The 18,839-nt window shown below is 42.6% G+C and overlaps 1 protein-coding gene across 16 annotated transcripts in view; it reads left to right on the top strand.

Moving 5' to 3' along the window:
- ULK4 (unc-51 like kinase 4) overlaps nucleotides 1-18,839 on the top strand; it is a 727,378-nt gene that overhangs the window by 13,251 nt on the left and 695,288 nt on the right. For all 16 annotated transcript variants that reach the window (XM_054550402.2, XM_054550404.2, XM_054550405.2 and 13 more), the window contains 3 exon segments: nucleotides 12,121-12,220; nucleotides 14,638-14,777; nucleotides 18,577-18,739. In XM_054550402.2, the coding sequence (XP_054406377.2) occupies nucleotides 12,121-12,220; nucleotides 14,638-14,777; nucleotides 18,577-18,739 (403 nt within the window).

Genomic DNA, 18,839 nt, shown 5'->3' on the forward strand with positions numbered 1-18,839 from the left:
CCTGTTCAAGCGATTCTCCTGCCCCAGCCTCCTGAGTTGCTGGGATTACAGGTGTACACTACCATGCCCAGTGAATCTTTGTGTTTTTAGTAGAGACGGGGTTTCACCATGTTGGCCAGGCTGCCCTCAAACTCCTGACCTCAAGTGATCCGCCCACCTCGACCTCCCGAAATGCTGAGATTACAGGTGTGAGCCACTGCGCCTGGCTTAAATATTCTTTCATGATGTCTCTTATGTCATAGTCACTAATGGAACAAGAAATACATACAGAACACATAGATGGAGAGGGAAATACCCAGAACTGGAAGAGAGTTGAGAAGAGGGATATGGGGTCACGTGTGGGAAAGAAGGATGAGGGCAGGTTCAGCATGTGCAAGAGTTTTAATGGATATAGAAAGGCCACTGTTTTCTGTTTGCCTTATTCCTGATTTATAGAGCCTGGGGAAGGCTCTCTTTTTTCCAAGATTCGTTCACTCACTTCAGCAACAAAAGCATATTGTTGAGTGTCTGCTGTGTTAGAGGGCGAAATGATCCTGTACTTTTGAGCTTATGATCTGGTAAGAAAGGTGAGATAGAGGAATCAAGGCATGTATAAACACTCCATTCAAATGGTTGTCCAAGTCCCTGCTTTTTAGGGGTCTTAGCTCTTGGAAACTCCTGTGTCCCATACCTTGCAGAAGCATTTCTACTCTTTTCCTTTGCAGAAGTTCATCAGATGCTACCATTTATTGAGTATATCTAATACGTTCCAGCCAGTGTGCTGGGTGCATTCACTTCTCACAATTGCGTATGATGTCAGTATTATCCTGATCTACGGTTGGTTCAGATCTGTCGGATCATGGTACCAATGCCCCCTCTCCAGTTGAGGAGGCCAGCAGGGTAAGCCAAGAAAATAATTACATGTAAGGAAGAGTTTGACTTCATGGCCTTTTTTCTCCTTTTCTCCATATAGCATTTACCATCATGCTCCCCACTGGCTGTTCTCAGCTGTCGCGTTGACAGTCCTCCTCAGTACTTTCCCTTGCTTTCGACCTTTTCATAACCACACTTTCAGGTGTCATAATTTACCTGTCTCTTGTTCCTTTTTTTTTTTTTTTTTTTTTTGAGACGGAGTCTCGCTCTGTCGCCCAGGCTGGAGTGCAGTGGCGCAATCTCGGCTCACTGCAAGCTCCGCCTCCCGGGTTCACGCCATTCTCCTGCTGGAGCCTCCCGAGTAGCTGGAACTATGCCCGGCTAATTTTTTGTATTTTCAGTAGAGACGGGGGTGTCACCGTGTTAGCCAGGATGGTCTCGATCTCCTGACCTTGTGATCCTCCCGCCTCGGCCTCCCAAAGTGCTGGGATTACAGGTGTGAGCCACTGTGCCCAGCCCTCTTGTTCCTTCATTTTAGGACACTGCTAGATAACGTAACAAATTCATTTTCCTTGAAGTATCATCCTCTTCTGTGATCATATTTTGATAGCATTTTGGAGTCCATCAAAGGCTTAATTCAGGGGAGTGAATAATAGAGATTTTTCAAAGACTGCAGTAGGGCCACTGTGGGAGAAATTTTCAGACAAGAAACTTTGTGATACTTTTTAGGCTTATCAGGATCCAGAACAAATGCCACCCTCTCCTGTAAAACTTAACCCGATTAAATCTCTTGGCCCTTTGACCGTAACATGGAAACCTGATCACAACAGAGAAACTGTCTCACCATGAGAATACAACTTGTGACACACACTACAAATGCTGGATATAAGGGTGGATAGCACAACCCCAGGGAAAATTTCACTACGTTGGTAAACTGATGCCTTTCCAAGTAGAACAAGTACTATTGGGAAATGTACTGGATTCCAAGAGAATGAGGAATATTTAGTGCAGACATTAGTGTGATTAGGAGATTTTTGGGGTCTTAAGGCACACCCGAGTAGTGTAGTGTGTAGTTCAATGACTTTTAACAAATGTATGCAGTCATGTAATATCCAAATCAAGAAATTGTCTATTCCTCCAGAAAGTGCCTCCTGCCCTCTCCAGATGTCATCTTCAACACTACCCCCAGCACTGTTCTTACTTCTATCATTGTAGATTATTTTGCCTGTTCTTGAACTTCAAGTAAATGGGTTCCTATGGTATGTACTTTTTTGTGTCACACTTCTTTTCCTTAAGATGTTTTTGAGATTCACCTGTGTTATTGCAAGTATTGTAGTTATTCCTTTATTACTAAAATGCATTCCATTTTGAGTGAATCTTTTTATTGAAGTAAAATATTACATACAGGAGAGTATACAAACCATAATTGTATGCTTAAATTTTCATAAAATAAATACACCCATGTAACCAGCACACAATCAAGAAATAACATGAGCAGTAGTTTAGATGCCCTTCCCGCCCCCTGCCAGTCTCTTTCTTCCCACTCAAGGGTAATCAAGATCTTGACTTCTGACTCCACAGATTAATTTTGCTAGTTTTGACTTTCTATGAATGAAGAGTCTGAATACATATTTAAAGTACAGATGATTGTTTTTGGTCATGGATTGGGTATGAGGTGTGAAAGAGAAGTCAATGACTATCCTAGGGTTTTGGCCTACATGACTGGAAGGATGGTGATAACACTGAGGGAAAAAAGACTAGGAAAAGAATGGATTCGGGCATTTTAATTTTGGGTGCCCACTGGAAGACACTGGGTCTTTGAATCTGCAGTTTAGGGGGTTAATCAGGGTGGAGATGTAAATTTAAGGAAGACATCTGGAAATGGGCACAAAGTGCTTTCTGGAGGCATGGAAATGCTGTGTATCTTTATATGTCAAATTTATATGTCATCAGCATATAGACATTAGGCCAACGTGAGGGAAGATAGAAGAGGACTGAGGACCTTCATTCCAACATTTAGCAAGTGTAAGGAGAAGGAGGACCCAGCAAAGGAGAGTGAAAGGGAGCATCCAGTGAGGGAGGCGAGCTGGAGAGTGTGGGTAACTGTGAATTGGCTTGCTTATCACCCATTCTGGCATGTTCTCCTGTTCCGCAGGCCCTGGAGAGCTACAAACTGCAATTCCCAGACTCTTTGCAGCCAGAGTTCTAGGTGGAATTGTCATTAAATTAATTAGATGCACTAGAAGGACATTTGGATTCCAAACTGATGTAAGTGGTAAAGGCCTCAAGGCATCCATTTGCCGGCACATCTTGAGGCAGAGGCAGTATGGTTTGGATGTGGTGGCTTCCTAGTGGTGGCAGAGGCAGGACTTTGGTGCTGACAGCTGTGATAGCTGTGATGGCAGAGTCTTGATTCCTTAATGTTCTGATGGAGACAGAGGCCAGTGCTCCTCTGGTGGCTCAGTTTTATGGTGTGGTTTTGGGAATTCTTTCCAGAAATTGAGCCTAGATTCTGTTTCAGGAACTTTCCATCATCAATTCTGGAATTATGTAGGCCCCTTAGAAGTCCTTTTCTTAGCCAGAATATATTCTGTTCTCTGTAACTAAAAATATTGGCCAAATCATGGGATGTCATAGAGGTCAAATAAAGTCAGTGGTATATGGTGATGAAAGAAACCACTTGTGTGAGATGCTGCTAATAAGGTGAGGACTGAGGATTTGGCAATGGAGAGGCCACTGATAACCTTGAAGAGAGTGGTTTCAGAAAGTGGTGGGGATGAAAGCTGGAACTGAAATATGTTTAAGGGGGAGTGAGCCGGGCTTAGTGGCTCATTCCTGTAATCCTGGTGTTTTGGGAGGCCGAGGTGGGAAGATTGCTTGAGGCCAGGAGTTTGAAACCAGCCTGGGCAACATAGCAAGACCCTATCTCTACAAAAATAAATAAGTACACTTCTTATAAAAAGAGGGAGTGGGAGAAGGTAGAGGCCATCCTTAAGGAGTTTTGCTGTATCAAGGAGCAGAGAAATGGGATGATAACTGGATGGAGACAGGAGGTTGAGATGGAAAGAATTATCAGGAGTTACCTCTGACTCCTGAGATCTGAAATTACATGTTTTTTTAGACAGGATCTCACTCTGTAGCCCAGACTGGAGTACAGGGGCATGATTTCAGCTCACTGCAACCTCCACCTCTTGGATTCAGGCAATTCTCCTGCCTCATCCTACCGTGAAATTACACGTCTTAAAGCAGGTGGTTTATTTTCTCTCATGTAAAGGAAATTGCACTTGCAAACTGATTCTACCATGTCATCAATTCCCTGTTATTCTTCTCTGCTATCCTTATTGAACTTGGCTTATGTGCAAGGCCATTTCACAGTTGCTGGATGGCCACTGTCACTTTAGTTATCATGTCAGCTTTCCAGGGAGGAAGGGGAAGAAAGGGGGTGCCACGGGGTTACCTTGAGTAAACCCCATTAAGTGTTTTCCAGGAAACCTGAGCTACTGACCCTATTAACATCTTGTTGGTGTCCCCTTTCTGGGCAGGAGCGGTGGAAATCTTTTTCTGGACAGGCACAAGGCTATTCTGTCATAGAGGAATTCTGTTATTAAAGATTTAGGTAAGCAACTAGCAGCTTTTCCATAAGGATAATAATTGCAGCATGTTTGTATGCTGATGGAAATGGTCTATTAGCAAGGGAAAAATACTCAGCATAATGTGGCGAGGAGACAGTTGTATAATGTAAGTGAAGTTTGAGGGGGGTTGGGATCATGTATACAAGGGGAGGCTTTGGCTTTTGGAAGGAGCATGGATAGTTGAGGTAAGGCAGGGTATGGTACAAGAGGCAAGTTGGTAGATTCCATGCCAGGAGCCTGAGAAAGTTCTCTTCTGTTTGGTTCTGTCTTCCCTGAAATAAGCAAAGTCATCAGTTAGGAGGTAGGAAGGAGAGGAAAGAGGAGGTGTGAATGGTCACTTGAAGAGCAGGTTGTCTTGGGCCATTTGAGATTTGTGATCATAAATTTAAAGTAAATGAGGCAGCATGGTTTGTTTCTGCTTTACCTGCTTGAGTAGCTGCAGAGTATGTGGAGGGTTGGTTGAGTTTAACCAGAATTAGAATGGTTGTGGGAGCGAGCTGGAAAGTGCATGTATATGGTCACAGGCTAGGATGTGTAAAAGAGATTTTGGTGGTAATGCAGTTTTAGTAAAAGTCTAGCAACACCATCTAATAAAAATATAATGGGGGCCACAAATCTAATTTTGAATTTTTTAGTAGCCACATTGAAGAATGAAAAACAAATGGGTGAAATTAACTTTGGTAATATATTTCTTTCTTTCTTTTTTTTTTTTTTTTTTTTTTTTGAGACGGAGTCTTGCTCTGTCACCCAGGCTGGAGTGCGGTGGCGCGATCTTGGCTTACTGCAAGCTCCGCCTCCCGGGTTCACGCCATTCTCCTGCCTCAGCTTCCCGAGTAGCTGGGACTACAGGTGCCCACCACCATGCCCGGCTAATTTTTTGCATTTTTAGTAGAAACTGGGTTTCACCGTGTTAGCCAGGATGGTCTTGATCTCCTGACCTTGTGATCCACCCGCCTTGGCCTCCCAAAGTGCTGGGATTACAGGCCTGAGCCACCGCGCCCAGCCTAACTTTGATAATATATTTCTAAAGCCAGTATATACAATGTATGATCATTTCAACATATAATTGGTTAAAACTATTTATTTATTTATTTAATTTAATGAAATTAATTAATTTATTTTTTGAGATGGAGTTTCACTCTTGTTGCCCAGACTGGAGTGCAATGGTGCCATCTCGGCTCACTGCAGCCTCACCTCCCGGGTTCAAGTGATTCTCCTGCCTCAGCCTCCTGAGTAGCTGGGGTTACAGGCATGCGCCACCACGCCCAGCTAATTTTGTAATTTTAGTAGAGACGGGGTTTCTCCATGTTGGTCAGGCTGGTCTTGAACTCCTGACCTCAGGTGATCCGCCTGCCTTGGCCTCCCAAAGTGCTGGCATTACAAGCGTGAGCCACCGTGCCCGGCCTATATATTTATTTTTTTGAGATGAAGTCTTAATCTGCCACCCAGGCTGGAGTGCAGTGGCATGATCTAGGCTCACTGCAACCTCTGCCTTCTGGGTTCAAGTGATTCTGCTGCCTCAGCCCCCTGAGTTCCTGGAATTTCAGGCATGCACCACCATGCCTGCCTAATTTTTGTATTTTTTGTAGAGATAGGGTTTCATCATGTTGGCCAGGCTGGTCTCAAATTTCTGACCTCAAGTCATCTGCCCGCCTCGGCCTCCCAAAGTGTTGGGTTTACAGGCGTGAGCCACTGCACCCGGCCGGTAAAAACTATTATTGAGATATTGTTTATTATTTTTTGGTATGAAGTCTTCAGAATACTGTGTGTATTTCACATCTGTAGCACATCTCAGTTCAGACAAGCCACTTTTCGAGTTCTGAGTAGCCCTGTGTGGCACATCGCTCCCACATTGAACACTGCAGGTCTGTGGAGTAACTGTGGATAGGTGGTTGAGGTGAAGGTGGAGGGCAGGACTTTGAGAGGCACTTTGGCCCAGCATTTGGAAGAGTAGGCGTGGGGCGTATGTTGAATGATGAGGAGTGCTGGAAGGAATTGCTGGGGCCCAGATTCTGTTGGTGATTCTGTTGGAATTGTCATGCCCCCTTTATTTTTCATCAGGACCTCCACCTTCCTGTGCCTGAATCAGTGGGAGTCCGTAAACATGGTCACCAGGTGGTCTTCCTTATTCTTTGGTGTCTTATTAGTTTTGCAGTTTCTTTCTCTTTTTTTTTTTTTTTTTTTTGAGACAGAGTCTCACTCTGTCACTCAGGCTGGAGTGCAGTGATGTGATCACGGCTCACTGTGCCTTGACTTCCCGGGCTCAATGGATCCTCCTGCCACAGCCTCCCTGGTAGCTGGGACCACAGGCATGTGCCACCATGCCTGGCTAATTTTTTAATTTTAGTTTTGTAGTTTCTTACAAGTTGCTCCTTAAATTTTCTCTTGGTCGCTCTGCTTATTGCTTTTTAACTCCTCTGTCTTCTAAGTTATGTGGATCCATTTTCCTCTAATTGTGCTATGGTATGAGCCCACCTAGTTGTTCACAGAGTGTTTCATTTTTAAAATGGGGAGCTCTGTATATATGGGCTCATTTGTTTGTGTTAAGTGGTAGTAGAGTTTGGATGTGACTTTAAAAAAAAAAAAGTTTTTTTTTTTTTTTTTTTTCAAGCTGGGCACAGTGACTCATGCCTGTAATCCCAGCACTTTGGGAGGCTGAGGTGGGAGGATCGTTTGAATCCAGGAGTTCAAGACCAACTTGGGCAACAAAGTGAGACCTTGTCTCTACAAAAAATAAAAAAAGTCAGCCGAATGTAGTGGTGCAAGCCTGTGGTCCCCACTACTCTGGAGGCTGAGAGAGGAGGAGGATCCCTTGAGCCCAGTAGATGAAGGCTGCAGTGAGCCATGATTGTGCCACTGTGCTCCAGCCTGGGTATAGAGTGAGACCTTGTTTCAAGAAAAAAAAGAAAAAAGGTTAAGAACAGGATTGAAAGCACTTTGGCAGTTGTCAGCAATTTTGGATCTTGATGGTTTGCTAGTGATGCACACATTTTTGTGGTCTTATTTTTCATATTTAGTGGAATTTTAAAAGGCGAAAGCAAAACCTCCAAAACAACTTAGTTTTTTTTTTTTTTTTTTAAGTATTTATTAATCATTCTTGGGTGTTTCCCGGAGGGGGGATGTGGCAGGGTCATAGGATAATAGTGGAGAGAAGGTCAGCAGATGAACACATGAACAAAGGTCTCTGGTTTTCTTAGGCAGTGTTTGTGTCCCTGGGTACTTGAGATTAGGGAGTGGTGATGACTCTTAACTAGCGTGCTGCCTTCAAGCATCTGTTTAACAAAGCACATCTTGCACCGCCCTTAATCCATTTAATCCTGAGTTGACACAGCACATGTTTCAGAGAGCACGGGACTGGGGGCAAGGCCATAGATCAACAGCATCCCAAGGCAGAAGAATTTCTCCTAGTACAGAACAAAATGGAGTCTCCTGTGCCTACTCTTTTCTACACAGACACAGTAACAATCTGATCTCTTTCTTTTCCCCAAATTTCCCCCTTTTCTTTTCAACAAAACCGCCATCGTCATCATGGCCCGTTCTCGATGGTCACTGTCTCTTCTGAGCTGTTGGGTACACCTCCCAGACGGGGCGGCCGGGCAGAGGCGCTCCTCACATCCCAGACGATGGGCGGCCGGGCAGAGGCGCTCCTCACTTCCCAGACGGGGCGGCCGGGCAGAGGCGCTCCTCACTTCCTCCCAGACGGGTGGCGGCCGGGCAGAGGCGCTCCTCACTTCCTCCCAGATGGGGTGGCGGCTTGGCAGAGGCGCTCCTCACCTCCCAGACGGGGTGGCGGCTGGGCAGACGCGCTCCTCACCTTCCAGACGGGGCGGCCGGGCAGAGGCGCTCCTCACCTCCCAGGCGGGGCGGCCGGGCAGAGGCGCTCCTCACATCCCAGACGGGGCGGCCGGGCAGAGGCGCTCCTCACCTCCCAGACGGGGCGGCCGGGCAGAGGCGCTCCTCACTTCCTCCCAGACGGGGTGGCTGGGCCTAGGCGCTCCTCACATCCCAGACGGGGCGGCCGGGCAGAGGTGCTCCTCACATCCCAGACGGGGTGGCTGGGCCTAGGCGCTCCTCACCTCCCAGACGGGGCGGCCGGGCAGAGGCGCTCCTCACTTCCCAGATGGGGTGGCTGGGCCTAGGCGCTCTTCACATCTCAGACGGGGCGGCCGGGCAGAGGCGCTCCTCACATCCCAGACGATGGGCGGCCTGGCAGAGACGCTCCTCACTTCCTATACGGGATGGCAGCGGGGCAGAGGCGCTCCTCACTTCCCAGACGGGGCGGCCGGGCAGAGGCGCTCCTCACTTCCCAGACGGGGCGGCCGGGCAGAGGCGCTCCTCACTTCCCAGACGGGGCGGCCGGGCAGAGGGGCTCCTCACATCCCAGATGATGGGCGGCCAGGCAGAGACGCTCCTCACTTCCTAGACGGGGTGGCGGCCGGGCAGAGGCTGTAATCTTAGCACTTTGGGAGGCCAAGGCAGGCGGCTGGGAGGTGGAGATTGTAGCGAGCCGAGATCACGCCACTGTACTCCAGCCTGGGCAACATTGAGCATTGAGTGAGCGAGACTCCGTCTGCAATCCCAGCACCTCGGGAGGCCGAGGCAGGCAGATCACTAGAGGTCAGGAGCTGGAGACCAGCCCGGTCAACATGGCGAAACCCCGTCTCCACCAAAAATACAAAAGCCAGTCAGGTGTGGCGGCGCACGCCTGCAATCCCAGGCACTCGGCAGGCCGAGGCAGGAGAATCACAGGAGCCCGAGGCAAGGAGGTTGCAGCGAGGTGAGATCACGGCAGTACAGTCCAGCCTCGGCAACAGAGGGAGACCGAAGAAAGAAGGGGGGAGAGGCAACAGAGGGAGACTGAAGAAAGAAGGGGGGGAGGGGGGAGGGGAGGAGAGGGAGAGGGAGGAGAGGAGAGGGAGAGGGAGAGACTAGTATTTTTTAACAGATAGGCTTTTGCATCTTTATCATTTGTTTTTTTATGCACAAGTATTCTTATGATCCATAACAGAAATGTACATTTTTAAGATCAATGTGTTTATTGTAAAGATTCCTTTTGCAGTAGGGTGAATTATGACATTAGGATTCACTGAGGGTATCTTTATTTTATTTTTTGTGTTTATTGAATAGAAAATAAGTAAGAATGTTTCTATTTTTATTTTTTTTTTGGAGGTGGGGTCTTGCTGTCTTGCCCAGGCTGGAGTGCAGTGGTGCAACACAGTTCACTGCAGCCTTGAACTCCTGGGCTCCAGCTATCCTCCTGCCTCAGTGTCCTGAGTAGCATCAGAGGTATGCATCACCATGCCTGGCTAATTAAAAATTTTTTTTTTTAGTGGAGATGAGGTCTTACTATATTGCCCAGGCTTGTGTTAAAACTGTTACTGAAACACCAGAGGTTTGGTCTAGGTCCTGCTGTTTTCCACTCAGAAAACCAATCACTGAGGTGACACATATTGCCAGGGAAGAAGGCTTTAATCAGGTGCTGCAGCCAAGGAGATGGGAGCTCAGTCTCAAATCCAGTCTCCCTGACTGACTAAAATTAGGCGTTCATGTAATAGGAAAGAAACATAGCAATGTGTGGGAAAACAGACCTTTGGAGGTGAAAGGAAGCAGTCATGATGAATGAGGGGCCTGGCGCTTCGTGTCTGGATGTGGTGATCTGGTGAGCTGATTCAGATCTTTGATACTTTTTGAGAGGCTTGGGGGTCCTTTCCTGAGGAAGGAGCTCAAATAAAACAGGTGTAAGTTTCAAGCTTTAAGACTAGAAGTGTCAATTTCTATGTTTATTAAAAAAAAAAAAAAAAAAACTATGGCACCGGTCCCCAACTTTTTTTGACACCAGGGACTGGTTTTGTGGAAGACAGTTTTTCCATAGGGTGGGGATGGTTTTGGGATGAAATGTTCCACCTCAGATCATCAGGCATTAGATTCTCATAAGGAGTGCGCAGCCTAGATCCCTCCTATGTGCAGTTCACAATAGAGTTCGTGCTTCTGTGAGAATCTAATGCCACTGCCGATCTGACAGGAGGCGAGCTCAAGCAGTAATGCTTGCTTGCTGACTGCTCACCTGCTGCTGTCTGTCCTGGTTCCTAACAGGCCATGGACCTGCACTGGTCCATGGCCCAGGAGTTGGGGACCCCCTGGCTCAAGTGATCCTCCTGCCTTAGCCTCCTAAAGTGTTGGGATTACAGGCATGAGCTACTGCCAGTGACCAGGAATATTTTTAAAAGTAGATTGTAGAATGCTTCTGAGAGTTCTTTTAAATATTATAAGAATAATACAAGTTCACTGTAGAAACTTGGACAATAGGGAAAAATGAATAGAAGAATAAAAAGGATAATTGTCCTATCACCTAAAGATAATCATTGCTTGACCAGGCACAGTGGCTCATGCCTGTATTCCCAGCACTTTGGGAGGCCAAGGTGGGTGGATCACTTGAGGTCAGGAGTTCAAGACCAGCCTGGCCAACATGATGAAACCCCATCTCTACTAAAAATACAAAAATTAGCTGGGCGTGGTGGTGTGTACCTGTAATCCCAGCTACTTGGGAGGCTGAGGCAGAGAATTGCTTGAACCTGGGAGGCAGAGGGTGCAGTGAGCCGAGATCGCACCGTTGTACTCCAGCCTGGGTGACAGAGCGAGACTCCTCAAAAATAGAAAAAAAAAAAAAAAAAAGTAATCATTGCTCATGTCTTGGTTTGTTTCCTTCTAGTTTTTGAGTTTGTTCTTTAATGGTTTAGTCGTGGTATAAGTTTGTTTCTTGCCCTTTTCAATTAACATAACACTCATTCCTCTATGTTGTAAAATTAAGTATACATTTTAATGTTGACAATATTTTGTCAGTTGATAATACAACTTAGTTAACTATTGTGTTATTGAGTAGTTAGGTTATGTTTACTTAGCAGAAAATTTTTTCCCTTTAAAACTGTTTTTTTCTTTCTTCGCCATAAAAGTAGTGTGTCTTAGTATAGCCAATAGAAAATGAGAGAAAAGTAGAATTAAAAAACACCAGCAGTTTCACCAATAACAGTAGCTATGTTGGTGAATATCCTCTGGTCGTTTTTCTATAAATAATTCTTTTGCAAATTTGTATTTACACAGACACACATAAGAGTATTACACAAGTTTTAAAAAATTTATTTATTTATATATTGAGAGATGGAGTCTTGCTCTGTCACCCAGGCTGGAGTGCAGTGGTGCAGTCTCAGCACACTGCAACTTCTGCCTCCTGAGTTCAAGCAATTCTCCTGCCTTAGTCTCCCGAGTAGCTCGAATTTCAGGTGCGTGCCACCACGCCCAGCTAATTTTTATATTTTTAGTAGAGACGGGGTTTCACCATGTTGGTCAGGCTGCTCTTGTACTCCTGACCTCAAGTGATCCAACCCACCTCGGCCTCCCAAAGTGCTGGGATTGTTACAGGTGTGAGCCATCTTGCATGGCTAAAAAAGTTTATTTTTAAGTTAGTGTTTTTCTGTGTAACTAGCCCTCATAACCATGATTTCTAATGTCTGTATAGAATTCCACCAAATAAATGTCACCATTTTCTTATCCACTTACCAATTGTATATTTAGGTTTTTCTCAGTAGATGTAAGAGTTTTAGGAATTTCTTTTTAGAGTGATTGCTCTGTGTTTTTATAGGTCCGTCTCACCCATGAAATAAAACACAAGAATATTGTAACTTTTCATGAATGGTATGAAACAAGCAATCACCTCTGGCTAGTGGTGGAACTCTGCACAGGTAAGAAAGAGTATGTAAAAAATGCTGTGAATATAGTATTGAAAAAAAAATGCTGTTAAGTATTGTTACTTTTGATGTTATTTACTATGTTAACTTGAAAATCTATTGCTCTGTGGATATTAGGGAAGGGTGAAGAGCAAAGATGTTTGGGAAAAAGAATTATGTAAATTCAATTCTGGGTTGGGTTTACTTTGGTATATTATTACGTTACATACATAAAAATTTAGAAATGTTTTAAAGTGATGATTAATTTATCAAAAACCTTTTCCCAATAAAAACAAACATTTTAAGTTGACTAGCTATTAATTAGCTAATAAATTTATAAAGTATCTTTTTGTTTTTATGAAAAGCATACTGTACCTCATAAAATTTTAAGCAATGTGGAAAACTACAAAGATGAACCAACAAATAATTAGAGATAACAAGTTATAGCTATTGCTTCATATAGCTTTCTAGGACTATATACAGGGAGAAAGATGACTAAATACATATTATCTGGGCTTTTAGTTTCAAAATTTTAAGAGTTTAACAGGGAAAAAATGTAATAACCACTGCTAAGTACTACTATTAACTACTACTAGGTATTACTGTTAGTATACTTCTGTTTATACATTGAGTAACAATAAAAGATAATTGAATATTGATATAATTATTACTAGCTTTGTGCATCTAACTTATGTTGACACTTAGAATTTATAAAACTTAAAGAAGTAATTTGGATTAATAACTTATTTGATTTTACTTTTCTGAATCAATAGGACAGGATTATGGTTGATTACTTCCATGGATGTACACGTGGACAAGGTTATCAAGACACAGTCCTAGAATTAGTTTTTTGCTTCAGCTGTTGTTTCTGACCTCTGACCAGATGTAATATCCTACCTGTAAAACATGCCTACGTTTTTTGTAACTGCACCTCACCCACCAAAACAAAATAAAACCCCAAATACCTCTTCCCTTCATCATAGTAATTCATATTCAACTTTCCAATGCCAGCAGAGACTTTGCTTTTACTGAATTTGGCTGTTGTATTAATATTTAATTTTTGTAGGTATATAGTAGGTGTGTATATTAATATTTATGGGGTACATGAGATAGTTGGTACAGGCATGCAATGTGTAATAAGCACATCAGGGTAAATGGGGTATCCATTTCCTCAAGCATTTATCCTTTGTGTTACAATCCAATTATATTCTTTTAGTTATTTTAAAATATACAGTTATTATTGACTTTAGCTACTTGTTGTACTATCAAATACTAGTTTTTATTCATTCTTATTATTTATTTGTACCCATTAACCATCCCCACTCCCCCACCACCTCCCCACTATCCTTCGCACCCTCTGGTAGCCATTCTTCTGTTCTCTATCTCCATGATTTCAATTGTTTTAATTTTCAGCTCCCACAAATGAGTGAGGACATGCGATGTTTGTCTTTCTGTGCCTGGCTTATTTCACTTAACATAATGACCTCCAGTTCCAACCGTGTTGTTGCAAATGACAAAATCTCTTTTTTATGGCTGAATAGTACTCCATTGTGTATATATGTATCATATTTTCTTTATCCATTCATCTGTTGATGGATTGGCTGTTGTAATCTTGAACCTTTAAAAAAAAAGTTTATTTCTGGCACTTAGATGGTAGAGAAGTAACTGGGACCTTGGAAGAATATAGCAATGGGATTCTCAATGTGCCTGACTTTGGCCTTTTATTTCATCAATGGCACGTGCTAAGGGTTGTGATTATCTGTTAAGGAAAGGCATAGTCTTTTTTGCCATGCAGTACTTTGCAGAATGTGACCTGACTGCACAACAGTAAACGATACTATACTTTGCATAATGTGATTTAAGTGCACAGTTCTGGGGTATTTACCATTAGTATTTATAGCTGTTAGGGTTATTATCCTTTCATCTTACCTGCTTGCTTCCCACCATTCATCCATAGGGAGCAGGCACTTTCCTGAATCTGTCTCTCGTGCTTGGGCATAGACTTCTGTTGCAGTGCTCGGGCCACTGTATTTACTCACATGTGTGTTCCTTGACCAGACTGTCAGCGTTTACTGATCATTTTTTAATGTTCAGTTTTTTAATAACCCTAACAGCTATAAATACTAATGGTAAATACCCCAAAACTGTGCACTTAAATCACATTATGCAAAGTATAGTATCGTTTACTGTTGTGCAGTCAGGTCACATTCTGCAAAGTACTGCATGGCAAAAAAGACTATGCCTTTCCTTAACAGATAATCACAACCCTTAGCACGTGCCATTGATGAAATAAAAGGCCAAAGTCAGGCCATTTATTTAATGTTTATTTACTGATCATTTTTTAATGTTCGTATCTGTCAGCATGGAACCTCTCAGGGGCACTCTGTGATGGTAGGGGGTTGAAATGGGTGATTTTAATTAACTTCTTGCAGGTGGTTCCTTAAAAACAGTTATTGCTCAAGATGAAAACCTCCCAGAAGATGTTGTGAGAGAATTTGGGATTGACCTGATTAGTGGATTACATCATCTTCATAAACTTGGCATTCTCTTTTGTGACATTTCTCCTAGGAAGGTAATTCATGAAAGTTTGATTTTCTAACTGCTTCTGTCTCAAATTAGAGTGCTTTCTCAAAGATGTTATTTTTAGATAAAATTTTGATATAGAACGTCTTGAAATTTTAGTTAATCTTTTTTTAAAATAAAAGGAGGCAGGGCACGGTGGCTCATGTCTGTAATCCAAGCACTTTGGGAGGCCGAGGCGGGCGGATTACTTGAGGTCAGGAGTTTGAGACCAGCCTGGCCAACATGGTGAAACCCCATCTTTACTAAAAACATAAAAGGCCAGGCGCGGTGGCTCACACCTATAATCCCATCACATTGGGAGGCTGAGGCGGGCGGATCACGAGGTCAAGAGATGGAGACCATCCTGGCCAACATGGTGAAACCCTATCTCAACTAAAAAAAACAATACAAAAATTAGCTGGGCGTGGTGGTGCACTCCTGTAGTCCCAACTATTTGAGAGGCTGAGGCAGGAGAATTTCTTCAACCTGGGAGGCAGAGGTTGCAGCGAGCTGAGTTCGTGCCACTGCACTCCAGCCTAGTGACAGAGCAAGACTCCGTCTCAAAAAAAAAAAAAAAATAAATAAAAAATGAAAATAAAAACACAAAAAATAGCTGGGTATGGTGATGGGCACCTGTAATTCCATCTACTTGAGAGGCTGAGACAGGGAGAATTGCTTGAATCCGGGAGGCAGAGGTTGCAGTGAGCTCATGCCACTGCACTCCAGCCTGGGTGACAGAGCGATACTCTGTTTCCAAAAATAAATAAATAAATAAATAAATAAATAAATAAATAAATAAATGGAAATATATGGTACTCTATTTTAGCCACCTAAGTTGCTTTTTGAATGTGAAGTCTCCCTTTCAGAGCTCTTTGAGTAATTACTTAATGCAACTAACCTATATTGTAAATGATGAACCCAATATGTCTATAAGATAAGGCCCTCTTAGCTCTTAAGTCATCATACACATTATTTTAGTTTGATAGTGGCATTCTTGGCTATATGTGTATGATTCCTGATACTATGGATCAAATATTTTCTCTTTTGGTAAAATTAATTATCCATAACTAAATGTGCTTCAGTATAGTAGAGTCACGAAACCTACTTGGTTTCTGAGTTGCAATCAATACTAACACTTAGAAGCTGTGTGAACCCAGACAAATTACCCTGCTTCTCTTTGCCTTAGTTTCTTTGTCATATGGAGATAGATTTTTCAAGGTATTTGTGAGGATTACCTATTATATTTAGGTTAAGTTTCTAGGATGCTTTTTGGTAAGTAGTGTGCTCACAGTGACGTCAGTTATTGTGTTTATAAGTACATACTCTGAGGAATTGTACATATTACTGGTCTGAGTTTTTACTTTTGCTTTAATATGTGCCAAGGAAAGAAAAAGCTGGATATTTCATTTAAGAATTTTATTTTTGCAGGCCATCTGTATGAGAAGATAATTAAACCTAAAAAAGAAAACTCCATAAAATCCTGTATAATGAATTGTAGTTCTTGTTTGAAATTATCATGTATGTGCCTCAAGTCTGCAGCTACTCGTCATTGTAGTGCTGAAAGCAGCTGTAGACAATTTGTAAATACCTGGATGTGGCTGTATTTCAATAACTTCATTTATGGATATGGAAATGTGGATTTCATGTAATTCATTGTTACATGTCTAGAAATATTATTTTGGTTTTTTTCTCAGCCATTTAGAAATATAAAAACCACATTTTAAAAATTTTTTTATTTTATTATTATTTTTTTGAGACACAGTTTCATTCTGTTGCCCAAGCTGGAGTGCAGTGGTGTGATCTCAACTCACTGCAAACTCCGCATGCCAGGTTCAAGTGATTCTCCTGCCTTAGCCTCCCGACTAGCTGGGACTACAGGCGCGTGGCAAATTTTTGTATTTTTAGTAGAGACGGGGTTTCACTGTGTTGGCCAGGCTGGTCTCAAACTCCTGACCTCAGGTGATCCTACTGCCTTGGCTTCCCAAAGTGCTGGGATTACAGGCGTGAGCCGCCATGGCAGGCCAAAAACCACATTATTTCTTTTTTATTAATTTTTTTTGTGTGGCAGTTTTCAGATAGGGCTTTTTAAAAAAAAAGAATCCGACACTCTTAGTTCATAGTTGTACAAGGCAGTGGCCAGGGTTTGTCCCAGAGGCTGTAGTTTGCTAATATCTATCCGGGAGTTGTTTATTGAGATTTATTATCAGCTGTTATGATCTGAAAAAGTCAGGCTGCTTTGTAACCTAAACCTGTGTTCCAGAACAGGGGTTAGCAAAGGTTGGGCAGGATTCCTATTTTTGTAAATAAACTTTCACTGGAACACAGCCACAACCTTTGGTTTATGTAATGTCAGTGGCTACCTTTGTGCAACAACGTAACTGAAGTAGGAGATTCCATTGAAATGAAATAACATTGAAGTACAAAAGACTGTATGGCTCGTAAAGTCTAAAATATTTACTAGCTGGCTCTTTACCACCAATAAAAAAGTTTGCTGATCCCTGCCAGTGGTCCTCTGGACCAGCAGCATTAGGTTGACCTGGCACTTGGTAGAAATGGGCCCCATCCCAGACCTGTTGAATCAGAAACTCTGGGGGCGGTGACTGGTAGTCTGTACTTTAACAAGTCTTCCAGGGGATTCTGATGCTCACACAAGTTTAAAAGCCACTGTTGTAGACCAACAGACATCCTTAGTATGTATTTGTGACTAGAAGTTAAGAGTTAACTTCACATTGCCTTTATTTTATTTATTTTATTTTAATTTTATATTTTTGAGACAATGTCTTGCTCTCATGCAGGCTGGAGTGCGGTGGCGCAACCTTGGCTCACTGCAACCTCTGCCTCCCAGGTTCAAGCGATTCTCGTGCCTCAGCCTCCTGAGTAGCTGGGATTATAGGCACCCGCCACCATGCCCAGCTAATTTTTGTATTTTGAGTAGAGATAAGGTTTCACCATGTTGGCCAGGCTGGTCTTGAACTCCTGGCCCTAAGTGATCTGCTGCCTCAGTCTTCCAAAGTGCTGGGATTACAGATGTGAGGCACTGCACTTGACCCTACATAGCCTTGAAAAACCACAAAGCCACCTGACCCATTGTACCTATGTAGAAATACTTTTAATAGAGGAAATAATAAAAGTAACAGAACATTAGTTACTGGCATGTTTTCAACAATCCATAGATTCTAATCACAAATTATATTAGCAGACTTCAGCACTTGTCACATGCCAGTGACTGTTACAAACCCTTTACTTGCATAACTTCGATTAATCCTTACAACAGTCTGAAGAGTTAGGTATTATTTTTCCCATTTTACAGGTGAAGAGACCGGAGATTAGAAAGGTTAAATAAATTCTTCAAGGTCAGACAGCAAGTAAATGGTGGACCTGGGTCTAAAATCCAGATCTCCAACTTTAATCTTAATGCTACATTATGCTTCCTCACTTGAATAAACAACACCTCAGGCAGTTGGGTTTTCAAATCCTGTTATAGCTGACACTGAGAGTTGGCAAGTGCAGATTGTTTTATTTTCATCATTGTTAATCTTTCCCCAAACCTGAAGTTTTCCACTATGGTTATATGATGTGTTCATTATATACATCTGAGAATGAACAATTTAATTTTTTATTTGATCATTAAAAAGTTGGATTTATTTTTCTTTAGCTTTTAAAAAAATTATAAGCATTTATTTTTCTGAGTTCTGATGGAGAAAGAATAGCAATGCTGAAAAGTTCTTTAGTACAATTATAAGAGGTGCTGATATATGTACAAATTAAGTTGATTTTTTTTTCTGAAAACATTTATTTGATCTTCATAGATACTCTTGGAAGGGCCTGGCACACTGAAGTTTAGCAACTTTTGCTTGGCAAAAGTGGAAGGTGAAAATTTGGAAGAGTTCTTTGCTTTGGTGGCAGCAGAGGAAGGAGGAGGTGATAGCGGGGAAAATGTCCTGAAGAAAAGCATGAAAAGTAGAGTCAAAGGTATGTGGACCTGGAAAGCTTAAAGATCATAACTCTAGTTGTGGACCATCCAAGTCCTGTGTTTAGGAGACAATGTCAGTCTTTTGTTTTGCCACTCAAA

Source organism: Pongo abelii, chromosome 2 (assembly GCF_028885655.2).
Source record: "Pongo abelii isolate AG06213 chromosome 2, NHGRI_mPonAbe1-v2.0_pri, whole genome shotgun sequence".
Lineage (NCBI taxonomy): Eukaryota > Metazoa > Chordata > Mammalia > Primates > Hominidae > Pongo > Pongo abelii.